The 18,839-nt window shown below is 47.2% G+C and overlaps 1 protein-coding gene across 1 annotated transcript; it reads left to right on the top strand.

Moving 5' to 3' along the window:
* Nucleotides 1-160: 160 nt before the first annotated feature.
* KLK14 (kallikrein related peptidase 14) lies at nucleotides 161-14,667 on the top strand (the record flags this gene model as incomplete). Its single annotated transcript, XM_080702834.1, has 5 exons — nucleotides 161-200; nucleotides 9,377-9,548; nucleotides 11,643-11,896; nucleotides 12,963-13,099; nucleotides 14,515-14,667. 5 exons carry the CDS (start codon nucleotides 161-163, stop codon nucleotides 14,665-14,667), a joined length of 756 nt encoding a protein of 251 aa, XP_080558960.1.
* Between the last annotated feature and the right edge of the window lie 4,172 nt (nucleotides 14,668-18,839).

The raw sequence follows: 18,839 nt of genomic DNA, 5'->3' as shown, positions 1-18,839 counted from the left end.
CCACCCTCTGGGTCTCTGAACTCCCTGCGCGTCTCCCGGGGCCTGGGTCTCTGTGTGAGTGGCTCTCCCCATCTCTGCCTTTCAGCTTCTAGGTCTGCTGTGGTTCCTTGGCTCTCAGCTTTCTCTCTGCAGTTGCCAGAACCTGACCCCCAGCCCCAGAATGTTTCTTCTGCTGACTGCTCTTCAAGTCTTGGCTGGAGGTAAGCGCAAAGCCCCGGGTAAGGTAAGGGGGGCCCCTGGAGACCGGGAAGCTCTGGGAAGGGTTCTGGCCAGTGAGGATGCCCAGAGGGGGCCCGCTGGGAAAGGACAAGGTTTCGGTTTGGAGGGTGCTGGCTCCAGCTGCCGTTCTGAGTTGCGCCGATACCAGGAAGCAATGTGATTGGGGAGAGATGGGGTTATGGGAGGTGGGGGAAATGAACCTAGGATTGGGAGCCGGGTGGATGTCTGTAAACCCAGTAAACCTGGAGGCTGGGACAGGAGGATCGCAGTTGGAGGCTGGACTCAACCCCGAGACCTTGTTTAAAAAATAAATAAATAAAAAGGGCTCGAGGTGTTGCTTGGAGGTAGAAGTCCCCTGGGTTCAATCTCTAGTACCAAAATAAATAAATAAATAAATAAATGAGAAATAAAGGGAAAAAGAAATAAGGAAAAACTCTGAAGTCCTGGGTGGGCCCTATCAGGATGAAGGACCCCATGATTCTCCCTGACCGTGTCAGGGAGAAATAATACAGGGAAGATGGCGCACAGTGGAGGAGGTGGGGGTGGGAGGTTCACAGCCAAGCTCATTCACCGTAGACGGAGGAAGCATGGGGCCAGATGTGCATCCTGGTGGGTCACACTGAGTCGGGAGACCAGGGAGGAGACAGGGAGCTCCTTGGATATATTCGGGAGGACCAAGGAGAGGAGGGAAACGGGGCACGTTGTGAGAAGTGAGGATAAAAAGTATTCATGGAGCTGGCATGGTGCCAGACACGCCTTTAATCCCAGTACTCGGGAGGCATTAGGAGGGTCCCAAGTTAGAGGCCAGCCTCAGCAATTTAGCAAGACCCTCGGCAACTAACAAGCACCTGTTTTATGCAACTTAAAACAGGTTGGGGGAGTTGCCTGGAAATAGAATACCTCTGGATTCAATCCCCCACTACTCTCCCCCCCCCAAAAAAAAAAGGGTAAATAATAGCTGGGTGTAATCCCAGTACTTAGGAGGCTGAGACAGGAAGACCAAAGGTTGGAGGCTAGCCTCAGCAGCTTAACAAGAACTCAGCAAGACCCTGTGGTAAAATAAAAAATAAAGAGCCAGGCATGGCGGCACACACTTGTAATCCCAGTACTTGGGAGGCTGAGACAGGAGGATCGTGGTGTGTGGCCAGCCTCAGCTACTTAGGCCCTCCACAACTTAGTGAGACCCTTTTTCCAAATAAAGAATAAAAAATAGGGCTGGGCGTTTAGCTCAGAGGTAGAATGCCCCTGGGTTCAATCCCCAGGACCACAAACGAATAATAATAATAATAATAATAATAATAATAAGTATAATAGTAAAAAGTAATTAAAAATTTTTTTTTTTTTTTTTTTTTTTTTTAACAATTTTTTTTATTGAACATAAATAGTATACATTTACACTATATTTGGTGCCCTCTCCCCCCGCCCCCGTTTTCTCCCCCCCCCCACCAATGGTTGGCCAGGTTAACCATGTCTTATTCATAATTTTACACATGTTCAGGTGAAGATGCTCCTTAATCAAGATCGGCCTTTCTCCTCTCCTATCTTTCCATTAAAACTTAGCTAGTATTTCCCCTCTAATATCTGGGGTCCTACTGGTATCCTTTGTGTTTTCTAGTTTGGGCATATTAGAGGAAACATGTGTATCTTCTCCTTCTGTGCTTGGCTGATCTCACTTAACATGATGCTTTCCAGGGCTTTCCATCTTCTTGCAAATGATAAAATTTTGTTCTTCTTTATGGCTGAATAGAATTCCATTGTGTGTATTTCCCACAGTTTTGCTATCCATTCATCTGTTGATGGTGATCTGGGTTGGATCCATATTTTGGCTATTACAAATTGTGCTGCTATGAACATAGGTATGCATATGTTGCTGTATTTCTCTGAATTCAACCCTTTTGGAAAGATACCCAGGAGTGGTATAGCTGGATCATATGGTGGATCTATTCCCACCTTTCTTAGGAATCTCCACACAGATCTCCATAGTGGCTGAACTAGTTTGCACTCCCACCAACAGTGTAAAAGAGTTCCTCTTTCCCCACATCCTCGCCAGCATTTGTTGTTGTTTGATTTCTTTATGCTTGCTACTCTCACTGGGGTTAGATGGAATCTCAGTGTAGTTTTGATTTGCATCTCCCTGATGGCCAGTGATGAAGAACATCTTTTCATGTATCTATTAGCCCTTTGTATCTCTTCTTTTGTGAAGTGTCTATTTAGTTCATTTGCCCATTTCTTGATTGGGTTGTTTGTTTTGTTGGTGTAGAGCCTTTTGAGCTCTTTGTATACTCTGGATATTAGCCCCCTATCAGAATGGTGGCTGGTAAAGATCCTTTCCCATTCTGTAGGCTTCCTCTTTAGGTTATTGATAGTTTCCTTTGATGAGAAGAAACTTTTTAGTTTAATGTTATCCCACTTGTTTATTCTTGCTTTAATTTCCTGAGCTTTGGAGGTTTTGTTGAGAAAGTTACTGCCTGTGCCAATATGTTGTAGTGTTGAACCTATGTTCTCCTCTACTAACTTCACCGTCTCAGGTCTAATTTCTAAGTCTTTGATCCATCTTGAGTTGATTCCTGTGTTAGGTGAGATATAGGGGTTTAGATTCATCTTTTTACAAATGGCTAGCCAGTTCTCCCAGCACCACTTGTTGAAAAGGCTGTCTTTTCTCCAGCGTATGTGTTTGGCCCCTTTGTCAAAGATTAATTGACTAAAGATGTGTGGGTTTGTTTCTGTATCTTCTATTCTAATCCACTGGTCAGTATATCTGTTTTTGTGCCAGTACCATGCTGTTTTTACTACTATTGCTCTATAGTATAGTTTGAAGTCTGGGATTGTAATGCCTCCTGCGTGTTTCTTGTTATTGAGAATTGCTTTGGCTATTCTAGGTCTTTTCTTTCTCCATATGAAGTTCATGATTGATTTTTCTAGGTCTCTGAAGAATGTCACTGGTATTTTAATGGGAATTGCATTGAACCTATAGATCAGTTTTGGCAGAATGGCCATTTTGATGATATTTATTCTGCCTATCCATGAGCACGGGAGATCTTTCCATCTTCCAAGGTCTTCTTCTATTTCTTTCTTTAATGTTTTATAGTTTTTGTTGTAGAGGTCTTTTACATCTTGGGTTAGGTTTATTCCTAGGTATTTTATTGGTTTTGAGGTTATAGTGAATGGAATTGTTGTTTTTGTTTCCTTCATTGTGGATTCGTTGTTGGCATAAAGAAAGGCCACTGATTTCTTTAGGTTGATTTTGTAACCTGCGACTTTGCCGAATTTGTCGATCAGCTCCAGAAGTCTTTTGGTTGAGTTCTTTGGGTCTTCCAGGTAAAGGATCATGTCATCTGCGAATAAGGATAATTTCACTTCCTCTCTTCCTATGTGGATTCCTTTGATTTCCTTCTCTTGTCTGATTGCTGCAGCAAGAGTCTCAAGGACTATATTGAAAAGGAGAGGTGAAAGTGGGCATCCTTGTCTTGTTCCTGACTGTAGCGGAAATTCTTGCAGTTTTTCCCCATTCAATATAATGTTGGCTTTGGGTTTGCAGTATATTGCCTTGATGATGTTGAAGTACTTTCCTTCTATCCCAATTTTTTGCAGTGTTTTTAACATAAATGGGTGTTGGATTTTGTCGAATGCTTTTTCAGCATCTATTGCTATGATGATGTGGTTTTTGTTCTTGGTTCTATTTATGTGGTGAATAACATGTATTGATTTGCGTATGTTGAACCAGCCTTGTTTTTCTGGGATGAAACCGACTTGGTCGTGATGAATTATTCTCTTGATATAGTTTTGAATGCGTATAGCTAGTATTTTGTTTAGAATTTTTGCATCTATGTTCATTAAGGATATTGGTCTGTAGTTTTCCTTTCTTGAGGTATCTTTATTTGGTTTGGGGATTAATGTGATACTGGCCTCATAGAAGGAATTTGGAAGAGTTCCATCTCTTTCAATTTCCCGGAACGTGTTATGAAGTATTGGTATTAGTTGTTCACTGAAGGTTTTGTAGAATTCAGCTGGGAACCCATCTGGGCCTGGGCTTTTCTTTGGTGGAAGAATTTTTATTGCCGTTTCAATTTCTTTGGTTGTTATTGGTTGGTTTAGGCTTGCTATGTCCTCTTGGTTGAGTGTAGGAAGGTTAACTGTGTTTAGAAATCTGTCAATTTCATCCAGGTTTTCAAATCTATTGGAGTATAAATTTTTAAAGTAGTTTCTGATAATGTTTTGAATTTCTTCACTATCAGTGGTGATATCTCCTTTTTCATTTCTAATTTTGGTAATTTGAGTTGATTCTCTTTTTCTTTTGGTTAGGTTGGCCAGGGGTTTATCAATTCTATTAATCTTTTCAAAGAACCAACTTTTTGTTTTATTGATTCTTTGAATTGTTTTTTTGTTCTCTATTTCATTTATTTCTGCTCTAATTTTGATGATTTCTCGTCTTCTGCTGGCTTTGGGAATGGATTGTTGCAGAATTTCTAGATCCTTGAGTTGTTTCATTAGGTTCTTTACTTGGTGGTTCTCCATCCTTTTTATGTGGGCACTCAATGCGATAAACTTTCCTCTTAGTACTGCCTTCATGGTGTCCCATAGGTTTTGGTGGGTTGTGTCTCTGTTTTCGTTTGTTTCCATAAATTTCTTTATTTCTTCCCTAATTTCTGCTCTTACCCATTCGTCATTTAGTAGTGTATCATTCATTCTCCATGAATTTGAATACTTTCTTTCGAGTTTCCTGTTGTTGATTTCTACTTTTATTCCATTGTGGTCTGAAAAGATGCATGGGATTATATTACATTTTTTGAATTTGCTGGTATTTTCTTTGTGTCCCAGGATGTGATCTATTTTGGAGAAGGTTCCATGGGCTGCTGAGAAGAAAGTGTATTCTGTAGTTCCTGGTTGAAATACTCTGAAAACGTCTATTAGGTCCATTTGGTTTATGGTTTCCTTTAGTTCTAAAGCATCTTTACTCATCTTTTGCCTCGAAGATCGATCCAGTGGTGTGAGAGGCGTATTAAAGTCTCCCAGAATTATTGTATTTGGGTCTACTTGGGATCTTATGTCCAGAAGGGTTTGTTTTACGAATGTGGTTGCACCCACATTTGGGGCATAAATATTTACTATCATTATATCTTCTTGGTGTATTGTTCCTTTTAATAAAAGGAAGTGCCCTGATTTGTCTCTTTTGATGTGTTTTATTTTAAAGTCTGTTTTGTTGGATATCAGGGTTGCTACCCCTGCTCTTTTTCGGTCACTGGTGGCATGGTATATCTTTTTCCATCCTTTCACCTTCAACCTGTGAATGTCTTTGGCTGTGAGGTGAGTTTCTTGCAGACAGCATATGTTTGGATTATGTTTCCTAATCCACATTGCCAGTCTATGTCTTTTGATTGGTGAGTTAAGTCCTTTGACATTAAGTGATATTATTGAAATATGCTTTTTGTTTTCTGCCATTTTGTGTTCTGTCTACTCTTGGGTGTTGTGATCTTTCTTCTTTACTTAAATGGCCCACTTATTAACTTCCTCTCTTCTCTGATTCTGGAGTCTGCTTCTTTTTTCTTCCTTATGATTTATTTCTTTAAGAATTTTCTCTAGTGTTGGCTTTGAATTCATGAATTTTTTGAGATTCTGTTTATCCTGAAAGACTTTGACTTCCCCATTGATCTTGAATAGTAGTTTTGCTGGATAGATTAATTTGGGCTGGAAGTTATGTTCTTCCAGGGTCTGAATCACGTCGTACCAGTCTCTCCTAGCATTCCTGACCTGGGTTGTATAGTCTGGGGTGATTCTTATTGTTTTGCCTCTATATGTCACCTGTCCTTTTGTTCTCACTGCTTTTAAGATTCCTTCCTTGGCCTCTATGCTGGTCAATTTGGTTATTATGTGGCGTGGAGTGGTTTTTCTTTGGTCCTGTCTCAGTGGAGTTCTGTATGCCTCCTGTACTTGAAGATTCAAGTCTCTTTCCATATTTGGAAAATTCTCTGAGATTATTTCCTTGAAGATATTACATATGCCCTTGGTCTGTACCTCTATCCCTTCCTCAATGCCTATTATCCGTAAATTAGGGCGCTTCATATTATCCCATAATTGCTGGATGTTTAGGTTTTGTTGCTGTAAAGATTTCTGTATATCGCTGACTGTGTTTTCGGTTTGGGATGTACTGTCTTCTAATATTGATATTCTGTTTTCCATTTCATCTAATCTTCCAGAGTTTCTTTCTATTGCTGTCTTCATTTCACTTATTGCCTCTTTCATTTCATTCCAGACCTCTTTCTGATTCTTTTTTAGTGTTTCTATTTCATCTTTAACCTCCTCTATACTTGTTTTAAAACCTTTCATCATATTGAACAACAAGATTCTGAACTCCCCTTCTTGCATTTCTAGTAGGTCAGTATTCGTGATTTCTGCTGTCTCTTCATAACTCCTGGTTCTCATATTTATAGTGTTCTCTGTCCTGTTTTTCTGATTTCTACCCATCGTTCGTGAGTAATGTGTTTAGTCAAATCTTAATATTAGGAGTTTAGGAGTATCGGCCAGTCAGCTGAGCCTTTCCAGTGTTGAAAGTGGGTGATGTGGGAGGAGCTGGGGTGATGGGTAAAGGAGTCAGATTAGGTGGAGGATATGTTAGGTTGAGAAGGACTTTAAGTATGATAAAGTAATAACTTGCTATGAATGAGAGAGAGTTAACTACTAGGACTCTTGTTGTTAGTAGAGTAGTTATGGATATAAAAAATACTTTGAGTTTTAAACCATGAGGTATATTATGGGGAAAAGTTTTGGGGGGGAAATGTATGTAGGTTAGTGTGGGAAGGTTTGTAAATAGGGATGCTGGTAGGAGCAGACAGACATAAAAAAAAACAACAAAAAAAAAAGAATCCCCTCAAGATACCAAGACTATTATGTAATCCAAGAAAAAGGAAGGTAAACCAATCAAAGGAGGAGAATGAAAGAAAAGGAAGGAAAAGGGAAGAGAGAGGAAAAAGGAAGAGGAATAAAATAAAAGGAACTAGCAGCCGTGTGAAATAAAAAAATAAGGCAAACTATCCAATGTATATATATATAAAACAACAAGTTAAAGTAAGAGAAGTTTGGATTAAAAGAAGAAAAAAAAAAAAAAAAGAAAAAAAAGAAATCAGCAATAACCATACTAAAACAAAAGCACTTTAAAAGCAAAAGAAAACATAACATCCACATTAAAAGTAAAACAAACAGTCCTCCTTATTTACGCATATGGGGTCAGGTCCATATAATATGTGCGTATCTGATTGCTTGGTAGCTTTCAGGATACCGTCCAATGTCTCTTAGTTTTCTTTGTACTCTATTTTTATCTTCTTAAGTCACTCTAGGTGTTTGGACACCTTTTTCTCCTTTAGCTGCTTTAGGTTTATGTGTCCGGGTGTCTGGTTTCACTGTTATTTGATTCTGTACAGTTCACAGATTCTGCGAAATTCTAACCTGTGGTCAGCACATCTGCACTCACCACCCTCGCCTCCAGCCTGTGCTTCCCTACAGCAGGGGTGGAGAGTGACTAAAGTGTAATTGGAACTTCCCCCTGAGGTCCTGAGCAGATTTTGTGGCCCGATGGATTTTCTTGTGTCTCTGGAAATTCCAGCTGGGCTAGCCGGTGTGGTCCCAAGATGTGCCCTGGGCAAATGAATGCTGGTTCCTGGGTGGCCACACTTACTGCCAGAGCTCTGCCTATTCCAAGAGTGCAGGCTGGATGCGCTGTTAATACTGGACCCTAGTGAGAGTGGGTGCAGCTGTCTATTGCTGCTGGTATGTTCTTCCAAGGTGTATTGAGCTGTGTTCTCACTTAGAACTAAGCATCTGGCTACCAGGAGGTTGGGAATACCCCGCGGTGGGCCAGGGGTGCAGGGTAGGTGCTCAAGGGTCCAGTGTGCGGTGTCCAGCAATGGTCTCTGCGTCCCGCGGGACGTAGAGGCTGGGGGTGCCCCAAGGAGATTTCCGGGTCTCCCAGTGCTTTTGCAGCCTGGAGGGTAGGCTCTGGCAAGGTGGCAGGGGTTAGCCACAGAAGCAGGCTCCAATTTAGGAGGGCAGTGTACAGGCACTGATTACTAGTAGGGGACAGGCAGGATGCGCGAGGAGAGTGCTCTGAGGCTTGAGCCCGTGGTGGGGGGTTGAGACTGCGACTGCGCACACGCTAGGACCCCAGTTACTAGGGCGCCCTCAGGTACCTGTCTTGGTGCAGGAATCCGTGTGAGTCTCTGTGCCGATGTGATCCGGTCGCTGGTGGGCAGACAGAGTTCTGGTGGGTGCTGCTCGCTGCTTAGGATGCGGTCCTAAGTCCGTTTTTATTCCCGGATTATCTTGCCGTGGAAATATCGGGCAGGCAGCTCCTTGGACAGCTGCCAAAGCAGCCCGCGGCTCAGCGTTCTGGTCCGCGGTCAGATTGTATCTGCAGCAGGTCCCGTGTCCGATCTTTGTTCTTCTTGTTCAAGTTCAGGGTTCCGCCGAGGTACCAGGATGTGTTTTGGTTCCTGGTATGTATTTGTTTTGTTGATTTAGACACTGCTTTCTCAGTATTTAAACTTTATTTACTTCAGCTACTGAGAGGTGCTTGTTCTCTGTGTGATGGCGCGTCACGCTGTGAGGAGTCCAGAGACTCCGGATGAGCTGGGGAGCCAGGCTACGATTCGAGGTGGTCTTGGGTTTCCCAGGTTAGCGTCCATGAACAGCAAGTCTTAGCGAAGCCCTCCAGAGATCCGTGGCGGGAGCCTGCTCGGACGCGCGGCTACCTGCCCAGCCCGACCCCGGGGAGCGGCTGCCCATTCTACAGATCGTAATTAAAAATTTTAAAAGCTGGGGGTGCAGCTCAGAGGTAGAATGCCCCTGGGTTCAATTGAAAGGAAGGAAGGAAGGAAAGAAGGAAGGAAGGAAGAAAGGAGAAAAAAGAGAAAGATAAAACAAACTGAAGGAGAGTGGGGGCAGGGTGGTGCTTGTGGCCAAGCTGCGGATGAGCCATGGGCATCATAATAGGTATCATGAGAGTGACTTGGGGAGGGTTCACACACGCCCCGGTTGCACTGGGGTGTCAGTCGCGCATTGGATATATATCACACTGAGTGGAGCAGAGGGCGGTAGGAGATCCAGGGTTTAGACCCTGGGGGTGGAGGGCAGCTACTCACCGACACCCCCTCCTGTCTGCCCCTAGCGGTGGCACAGAGCCAAGGGAATGATAACAAGATAATTGGCGGCTACACCTGCATCCAGAACTCCCAGCCATGGCAGGCAGCGCTGATGGCAGGTGCTAGGCGTCGCTTCTTCTGTGGGGGGATCCTGCTGTCAGACCAGTGGGCCCTCACTGCTGCTCACTGCACCCGCCCGTGAGTGACCCCCTCCCTCCCCGCCTGGGCTTGTGCCAAATGAGTCCCAGAGTCGAGAGCCCGGAGCTCAGCCGAGAACGCAGAACCCTCTGTGGAACCCAGTGTCGTTGATGGGTCCTGGTTTGGGGTCTAGAGAAATGCTTAAAAGGAAAGACATAGTTCAGAATATAGTTTCAGTAGCACGTGTGTGTGTGTGTGTGTGTGTGTGTGTGTGTGTGTGTGTGTGTTTAACTTGTGGATAGACTTGTACACAGGTATAAAAGATTAATCCTCTTTTGCAACCCAGAACTCACTGTTCAGTATGAGTTTTGATACATACAAGAATAAATATTATGAAAACAACAACAATAGCTTTGGTTCCAGCTGTGAATCTGGAACTCAGTTGAGATTCTGAAAACCATTCAGCAGCTTAGAACCCATGAGCCAGCTTAGAACCTAACACATAACCTGGACATCCACCCAGCAGCCAACCTCTGCTTGGAGGCTAAGAGAAAGTTGCCTATTCCAGAGCACGGTCTACGTACCCCCACTCAGAGCCCACCAGAGACCCAGAGCCTGGTTTAGAACATGCAGTCTAGACACAAACCCAGAACCCATTTTAGAGCTGGAACACAGACTTTAAGAATAGGGTTTGAACCTGGAGCCTGTTTCACATCCAAGGTTTATTTCACAGTCTACACTCCTGCCAGAGCACCCCAGAACCCAGACCCCTGCCGCAGATGGGTGGGGTGCCTGGCTGGGGGAACACTGATGGCTATGGCTAAGGCCCAGTCTCCAGAGCGACCCAAGAACTCGTACTCAGCCCTCCTCCTCCCCTAGACTCAGAGCTTAAATACCAGAATGTGAAGCTCTGGAGCAGTCCAGAGCTTAAAATCTAGACCCCCAACCTTGAAGTCAAGGTCTAGGCTAGAGCCTACAACCAGATCAGTGCCAGAAACTGGAGTTCGGTCTGGAACTTCAAGTCTGAAAGTTCAGCTCAGCACAACAGAGAGCCCAGAGTAAAAACCAGCTGCTAGAATCTTGAATCCAGGTTAGAGACTAGAGCTCTTCCTGAGGTCAAAGGGCCCAGGCCAGAGTCTAGAAGCCAAAATCCAGACTATGACCTGTCCTTCAGTCTGGAACAGAACAGAGACTGGTCTAGAATCAAGAATTCAACCCAGTGCTCAGCACCCTGAGTGCAGGACTCGGCCCAGCATGGTGGTGCATGCCTGTAATCCCAAAACTTGAGAGACTGAGACAGGAGGTTTTCAGGTTTGAGACCACCCTCAGCAACTTAATGAGACTTTGTTTCAAAATAATAAATAAATAAATAAATAAAAATTTTAAAAGAGCTGGGAGTGCAGCTCAAAGGTGGAATGCTCCTGGGTCCAATACCCAATACAATAAAACATTTATAATACGAAAGATAAAAATAAAAAGCCCAGTGCTCAACCTCCAAATGAGTTCAAATCAGGGTCCTGGATCCATTAGCCCCGGGTGCATTTCTAAAAGATGGAATGGTCCACCTACCTGAAAACTGATAGCTCACAGTAGAATCTCGAACCCCAAACTCAAGTCATAATGCCAAGCTCAAAATGGAACCCCCAGCTTATCCTAAAACTGAGAGCTCACGTGAGAATCCAGACAGTATGCCATCATCCAGATTTGATCTGGAATCCTGATCTTAGCCTAGAGCCAACACTTGAACGCATCTAGAAACCAGAGCCCAGGATAGAACCATATGGAACCCACTCGAGAATATCAGTTCTGATCTAGACCCTCGAGTCGGAGTCCAGGGTCTCATTTAGAGCTCAAAGTGTAAGAACTTTTAACAGATGCTAGAATCCAGCCAAGGACTCCAGCCGTGACCTTACACCCACGCCAGGAACCCATGCACAGCCTAAATGAAAGAGAGGGACAGGTGGGGTTGAGTTAAAAGAGAAAGTACCCAAGCCACGAGAGAGCACAGAGTCCAGGAGCTGCTCCTCCCACAGTCTGAGGGAAGTGAGTTAGACTCAGGGGAACTCGTCACCCGGGAGGGGAACGGCGCCGGAGGGGGAGCCGGAGTCTCAAGGCCAGGCTGTGACTGCTGTACTCTTGGGGTTCTCCGGGCAGGATCCTTTACGTATACCTGGGCAAGCACAACCTGAGGCGGTGGGAAGCCACCCAGCAAGTGCTGCGCGTGATCCGGCAGGTGCCACACCCCCAGTACAACTCACGGACCCACGAGAACGACCTGATGCTGCTGCGGCTGGAGAAGAAAGTGAGGCTGGGGAGGGCCGTGCGGACCATCGACCTCGCCTCGTCCTGTGCCAGCCCCGGGACGACCTGCCGAGTGTCAGGCTGGGGGACCACATCCAGCCCCATCAGTAAGGATGCCGACGTCCTGGGACCGGGTGCAGGGACCTGGGTCTGAGGGAAGAGGTTGGGCCTGGATCCCTGGGTCTGAGGGAGGAGGGCTGGGCCTGGACCCCTGGGTCTGAGGGAGGAGGGCTGGGTCTAGACCCCTGGGTCTGAGGGAGGAGGGCTGGGCCTGGACCCCTGGGTTTGAGGGAGGAGGGCTGGGCCTGGACCCCTGGGTCTGAGGGAGGAGGCTGGGCCTGGACCCCTGGGTCTGAGGGAGGAGGCTGGGCCTGGACCCCTGGGTCTGAGGGAGGAGGGTTGAGCCTGGACCCCTGGGTCTGAGGGAGGAGGGCTGGGTCTAGACCCCTGAGTCTGAGGGAGGAGGGCTGGGCCTGGACCCCTGGGTGTGAGGGAGGAGGGCTGGGGCTGGACCCCTGGGTCTGAGGGAGGAGGCTGGGCCTGGACCCCTGGGTCTGAGGGAGGAGGCTGGGCCTGGACCCCTGGGTCTAAGGGAGGAGGGCTGGGTCTAGACGCCTGGGTCTGAGGGAGGAGGGCTGGGCCTGGACCCCTGGGTTTGAGGGAGGAGGGCTGGGCCTGGACCCCTGGGTCTGAGGGAGGAGGCTGGGCCTGGACCCCTGGGTCTGAGGGAGGAGGGTTGAGCCTGGACCCCTGGGTCTGAGGGAGGAGGGCTGGGTCTAGACCCCTGAGTCTGAGGGAGGAGGGCTGGGCCTGGACCCCTGGGTGTGAGGGAGGAGGGCTGGGGCTGGACCCCTGGGTCTGAGGGAGGAGGCTGGGCCTGGACCCCTGGGTCTGAGGGAGGAGGCTGGGCCTGGACCCCTGGGTCTGAGGGAGGAGGGTTGAGCCTGGACCCCTGGGTCTGAGGGAGGAGGGCTGGGTCTAGACGCCTGGGTCTGAGGGAGGAGGGCTGGGCCTGGACCCCTGGGTCTGAGGGAGGAGGGCTGGGGCTGGACCCCTGGGTCTGAGGGAGGAGGGCTGGGGCTGGACCCCTGGGTCTGAGGGAGGATGGCCTCTAGTCTGGCCTCTGTGGTCTTATTAGAGGTGACCTCAGCACTGACCCCTTGATCCCCCCAGCCAGGTACCCCACGGCTCTGCAGTGTGTGAACGTCAACATCATCTCTGAGCAACAGTGCCGGAAGGCCTATTCTGGCGCCATCACGAATGGCATGGTGTGCGCCGGGGTCCCCCAGGGCGGGAAGGACTCTTGTCAGGTGAGGCCCCAGCTCAGTGCTAAAAGATGGGGGTTATTTGGGGCTGGGCTTCAGTACCAAAGGGTCTCAGCAGCAGGAACGTCTGTGGAGATTGTCCAGAGAGTGACACCCCATAGAGGAGAGAGACTGTGTTAGCCAGGCCACCCTGCCTGGCCCCTTCGTGCCTCAGTTTTCTTATCTGTCTAATGGGAATAATATGTCTTGTTTTGTTTTGGCACTGGGGATTGAACCCAGGAGCACTGTACCTCCAATCTACACTCCCAGCCCTATTTAATTTTTTACTTTGGAACAGAGTCCTAGCCAGGCATGGCAGTACACACTTATAATCCCAGTACTTGGGAGGCTGAGACAAGAAGATCGCAGGTTTATAGCCAGCCTCTACAATTTAGTGAGACCCTTTTTAATTTACTTTTATTTTTATTTTTTTCAGGTTTTTTTTTTTATGGTGGTATTGGGGGTGAAACCCAGAGGCTTTCTACCTCCGGGCTATACTCCCAAAACTATTTTATATTTTATTTGGAAACAGGGTCTAAGTAGCTGAGACTGGCTTTTGAACCTGTGTGATCCTCCTTGTCTCAACCTCCCAAGCATGGGGATTACAAGCGTGCACCACCACACTCGAGACCCTTTTTTAAAATAAAAGAATAAAATAGGGCTGGGAGTGTAGCTCAGAGGTAGAATTCCCGTGGGTTCCATCTGCAGTACCAGGAGAGAGAAAGAGAGAGAGGGAGAGAGAGAGAGAGAGAGAGAGAGAGAGAGAGAGAGAGAGAGAGAGAGAGAGGGAGAGAGGGAGAGAGGCAGACACACTGAGCTTCTTGCTGAGTTGCTAAGCGTCTCATTAAGTTGCCAAGACTGGCCTCGATCCTCTGATCCTCCTGTCTCAGTCTCTCAACCAAGACTGGCCTCGAACCTCTGATCCTCCTGTCTCAGTCTCTCAAGTACTGGGATTAATAGGCATGCTCAGGAAAACATTCCTTAGAGTGGTTTTGGAGGCGGTAGTCTGGAAGTATATGGATGGTGTCTGCACACGTGGGGATTTGGAAAACTGCACTGGGGCCTCTGGAGATCTAACCCGACTCTGAGGGCGGCAGAGTCAGAAAGGTAGGAAGAGAGACACACGCAGTTTTCTGGAGATCCAGCAAAGATGGAGAAGCCCTGTGAGACCCAAGGGACAGTGGCCACTGCACAGAGACTAGAAAAGAAACAGCGCTGAGTTAGTTACTGAGGCCGGCTGTGAACCTGTGACCCTCCTGTCTCAGCCTCTCAAGTACTGGAGTTACAGGGGTGCCACCATGGCCAGCTCAGTGCTCAGTGCAGAACTCCTTGAAGAGGAGGGCTGAGACATCAGGGCCGGGGCAGGATGTTGGTGTCTCACCGGCCTCCCTCCCCACCCTCCATCTCTCTGCCTCCCTCAGGGTGACTCTGGAGGACCGCTGGTGTGTGACGGGAAACTCCAGGGCCTCGTTTCCTGGGGCATGGAGCACTGCGGCATGCCTGGCTACCCAGGTGTCTACACCAACCTGTGCTATTACAATGACTGGATTTGGAAAACGATTCGGGGCCAGTGAACATCCACGCCACTTCTGTCCTCTTCCCTTCCCTGCTCCCCAGCCCTCGTCCCTTAGACCCAGGACCCAGCACCCTGACCATCACCTCTGGCTCCAGTCTCTCTTCCCCCTGAGCAGTTGCTCCAGGTTTTTGGTCCTCACTCACACGACATCACTATTGTTCAAGACCTGCTCTAGCACAGAAGGCAGGACACAAATGCTCTGAGCCAAAATGAGATTCCAAAGACGATTTTCAAAACCCTCAGCGTCTCTCAAAAGCAGATAAATCCTAACAATAAAAATGGAGTCATCCCAGATTTCACGTGTTTGTTCCTTTCGTTCATTCCAGAAACATGTACCCAGTGACCCCATCGTGCCCAGAAGAGAACTGTGTTCTTTGCTTCCTACCACCAAGCTACACGCCCAACTCTTTGGCTTTTTATTTTTAAAATTTGAAGCAGGGTCTCACCAAGTTGCCTAGGCCTCAAACCTGCATTCCTTTGGTCTCAGTCTCCGAAGTACTGAGATTACAGGTGTGCACCACCAGGCCTGGTCCCCAGCCCCTTTTAAAAATATTTTTCTCTGGCCAGGCGTGGTGGCGCATGCTTGTAATCCCAGTACTTGGGAGGCTGAGATTGGAAGATCCAGGTTCATAGCCAGCCTCAGCTACTTAGTGGGGCCCTCCGCAACTTAGTGAGACCCTGTTTCAAAATAAATAATAAAAAATAGGGCTAAGGGTGTAGCTTGGAGGTAGAATGTCCTGGATTCAATCCCCAGTACAAAAAATTATAATAAATAAATATATTTTTATTTTGAACAGGGTCTTGTTAAGTTGCTAAGGGCCTCCCTAAATTTCTGAGGCTGGCCTCAAACCTATGATCCTGCTAACTCAGCCTCCCAAGTACTGGGATTACAGGTGTGTGCTGTTTTCTGACAAGAGGTTGACTCCACCATCCACACGTGGTGCGGTTGTGGAAAGAGATACCCCAGCACTGCAGTGTGACCCTGAGACCGTGAGAGGGACTCTGAGTCTCCCAGGGGGAAGGGGACTGCCTTGGTCCCTAAAAAAATATGTAAATGGAGGGGTCCCCTTGCTTCTAGTCTCAGGCCTGGAATGTTGAGTTCATCATACTCTTGAGGTCAAGACATGACAAAGCCCTTCTTTCATTTTATGTATTGATTTTTCACCTTCAGCCCTGGTCCAAGTCCCTCCCTCCCTCCCTCCCCACAGAGGGACACAAAAGGCCTTGAAGTCCATGTATCCTGGGAAAATATGAATGGGTCCCATTCGACTTATTTCTAATTTACATGAAACTGTTGTGTTAGAAATCCCCTTCTTCTTTTTCTTTCTTTTTTCCTTTTGTAGTTGTTGTTGGTATTGGGGATTGAACCCTGGGATGTTCTATCTCTAAGCTACACCCCTAGTCCTTTTTAAAAAATTTCAGAGCCGGGCGTGGTGGCGCACGCTTGTAATTCCAGCATTTGGGAGGCTGAGACCGGAGGATCACGGTTCGCGGACAGCCTCAGCTACTTAGTGAGGCCCTTCACAACTCAGTGAGACCCTGTTTCAAAAATAAATAATAAAAAATAGGGCAGGGGATGTGGCTCGGAAGTCGAATGCCCCTGGGTTCCATCTCCAGACCTGCAAAAAAAAAAAAAAAAAAAAAAATTCAAACAGGGTCTGCCCAAGTTGCTGACACTGGCCTCAAACCTGTGACCCTCCCGTTTCATCCTCCCCAAGTTCTGGAGTTATAGGAATGTGCCACTGTGCCCTGCTCCCTTATCTTCACTGCTTTTGCTCCTAGGCGACTAGTTATCACATGCCTGCCACACACGAGGCAGCGGTGTTCTCTGGGTACCTCCTGCGCACGGTTGTCTTCCCGGGGGCTGCCCAGAGAGCCGAGAAAGCCCGTGGGAACCCCAGCCTCATGGGTTCTGAATTCTAGCAGGGAAGTCAGGCAAGGAATAATAACTAAATAAAAGCCAAGCAGAGTCTCTCCAGTGAAAAGGCATTAAACTCCGCAGGGCACAGGGCAACTGGCCAGCGCATGGAAGCCTACAGACAAATTTTCAGGAATTGTAAGATCCAGCATTCAATGCAGCCATTATTAAAACTTAAGTTACATAAACTTACGGTTACATAATATATTAAATAAAACCAACAACTACAATATCTGTCCCTAATTATTTAAACTAATATCTATGATTTTTTTTTTTAGTACTAAAGATTGAACCCAGGGGTGCTCTCTCTCCATGCTATACACCCCCAGCTGTTTTTATTTTTTTTATTTTTGAAGCAGAGTTTTGCATAGCCGGATACAATGACACATGCCTTTAATTCCAGCGCCTGGGAGACTGAGAAAGGAGGATGGCAAGTTCAAAGCCAGCCTCAGCAGCTAGTGAGAACCATAACAATATAGCAAGATCCAGTTTCAAAAATAAAGCCGGAGCCGGGCGTGGTGGCGCACGCTTGCAATCCCCGCGCTTGGGAGGCAGAGACAGGAGGATCGCGCAGGTTCGAAGCCAGAAGCGCTGGCTTAAGAGACCCTGTTTCCAAATAAAAAATATAAAATAGGTCTGGGAGTGTAGCCCGGAGGTAGAAGGGCTTCCAGAAACCCCAGTACCACCAAAATAAATAAATAAATAAATAAATAAATAAATAAATAAATAAAGCCGGGCGCAGGGATGCACACTTGTAATCCCAGCATTCGGGAGGCTGAGACAGGAGGATCGCGGTTGGCAGCCAGCCTCAACTACTTAGTGAGGCCCTTGCAACTCAGTGAAACCCTGTTTCAAAATAAAAAATAAAAAAACAGGGCTGGGAGTATAGCTCGGAGGTAGAATGCCCCTGAGTTCCATTCCCAGTACCGCAAAAATAAATAATTAATTAATTAATAAAAAGGGTTGGGGGTATAGTTCAAGCGTAAAATGTCCCTGGGTTCAATTTGTAGTACTAAGAAAGGAAAGAGAAAAAAGAAAAGAAACAGCGTCTTGCTTAGTTGCTGAGGGTCTAAGCTGCGGAGGCTAGCCTCACACCTGCGACCCTCCTGTCTCAGCTTCCCAAATCCCGAGATCGCGGTGTGTGCCACCGGAACGAATACCTATGACTTGAGGTTCTCTATGTGCACGGGCTCCATCTACCACGATGAGCTTCTGCACGTCTCTTCCCAACTCTGTGCCCGGCGATACCACACTGGTAGGCTGACATCAACTCAGGTGTGAGAATATACACCACAGAAGTTGGCCAGGTCTATAGATACGCAGCGGCTTTTCCTTTTTTTTCTTTTGTAGAGGCCTTGTTGAAAGCCAGGCGTGGTGGCGCACGCTTGTAATCCCAGTGCTCGGGAGGCTGAGACAGGAGGATCGAGCAGGTTCGAAGCTGGCCTCAGCTAGTGAGGCTCTCAGCAACTTAGTGAGACCCTGTTTCCAAATAAAAATATATAAAATAGGTCTGGGGGTATAGCCTGGAGGTCGAAGGCCTCTGAGTTCTATCCCCAGTGTCTGTCTGTCTGTCTGTCTGTCTGTCTCTCTCTCTCTCTCTCTTTCTCTCTCGCGCGGCGCGCGCACCTTGTTGGAGCTTTACCAGTGCCACCAGGACAAATCCTCCTGGGATTGACCTGAATGATCTTAGTATCTGTCTTCTGTAAACTCTGTGCTCAGACACTACGGAGTTCAGATATGATAAAGTGCGCTGGATTCGTGTGTGTGGACATGGGCCGGGGTCCTGGGAATGGAATCCAGGGGCATTCGACCTCCGAGCTAAACCTCCAGCCCTATTTTTGTGTGTGTGTGTGTGTGTGAGGATGGAATCTTTCTACCTCTGGGTTACACTCCCAGACCTATTTTCTATTTTTTGTTTGGAAACAGGGTCTCTTAAGCCATCGAAGCTGGCTTCGAACCTGCCCCATCCTCCTGTTTCTGCCTCCCAAGCGTGGGGATTAAAAGCGTACGCCACCACGCCCGGCAACCAGCCCTATTTTTAATTCTTTATTTTGAAACAGGGTCTCACTGAGTTGCAAAGGGCCTCACTAAATAGCTGAGGCTGTCTATGAACCACGATCCTCCTGTCTCAGCCTCCCAAATGCTGGGATTACAAGCGTGCGCCCCATGCCTGGCTTGTGTGCTGGTTTCTTGCTCTGTGGGAAACAGCACAGTCCTGGGAGCTCTCAGGTGGCTGGTCTGGGACCTGTGTT

The sequence above is a fragment of the Muscardinus avellanarius genome (assembly GCF_963383645.1).
Source record: "Muscardinus avellanarius genome assembly, chromosome: 10".
NCBI classification, from domain to species: domain Eukaryota; kingdom Metazoa; phylum Chordata; class Mammalia; order Rodentia; family Gliridae; genus Muscardinus; species Muscardinus avellanarius.
Note: the sequence above shows the minus strand (reverse complement) of the source record. Positions and strands in the feature narration are given on the sequence as shown.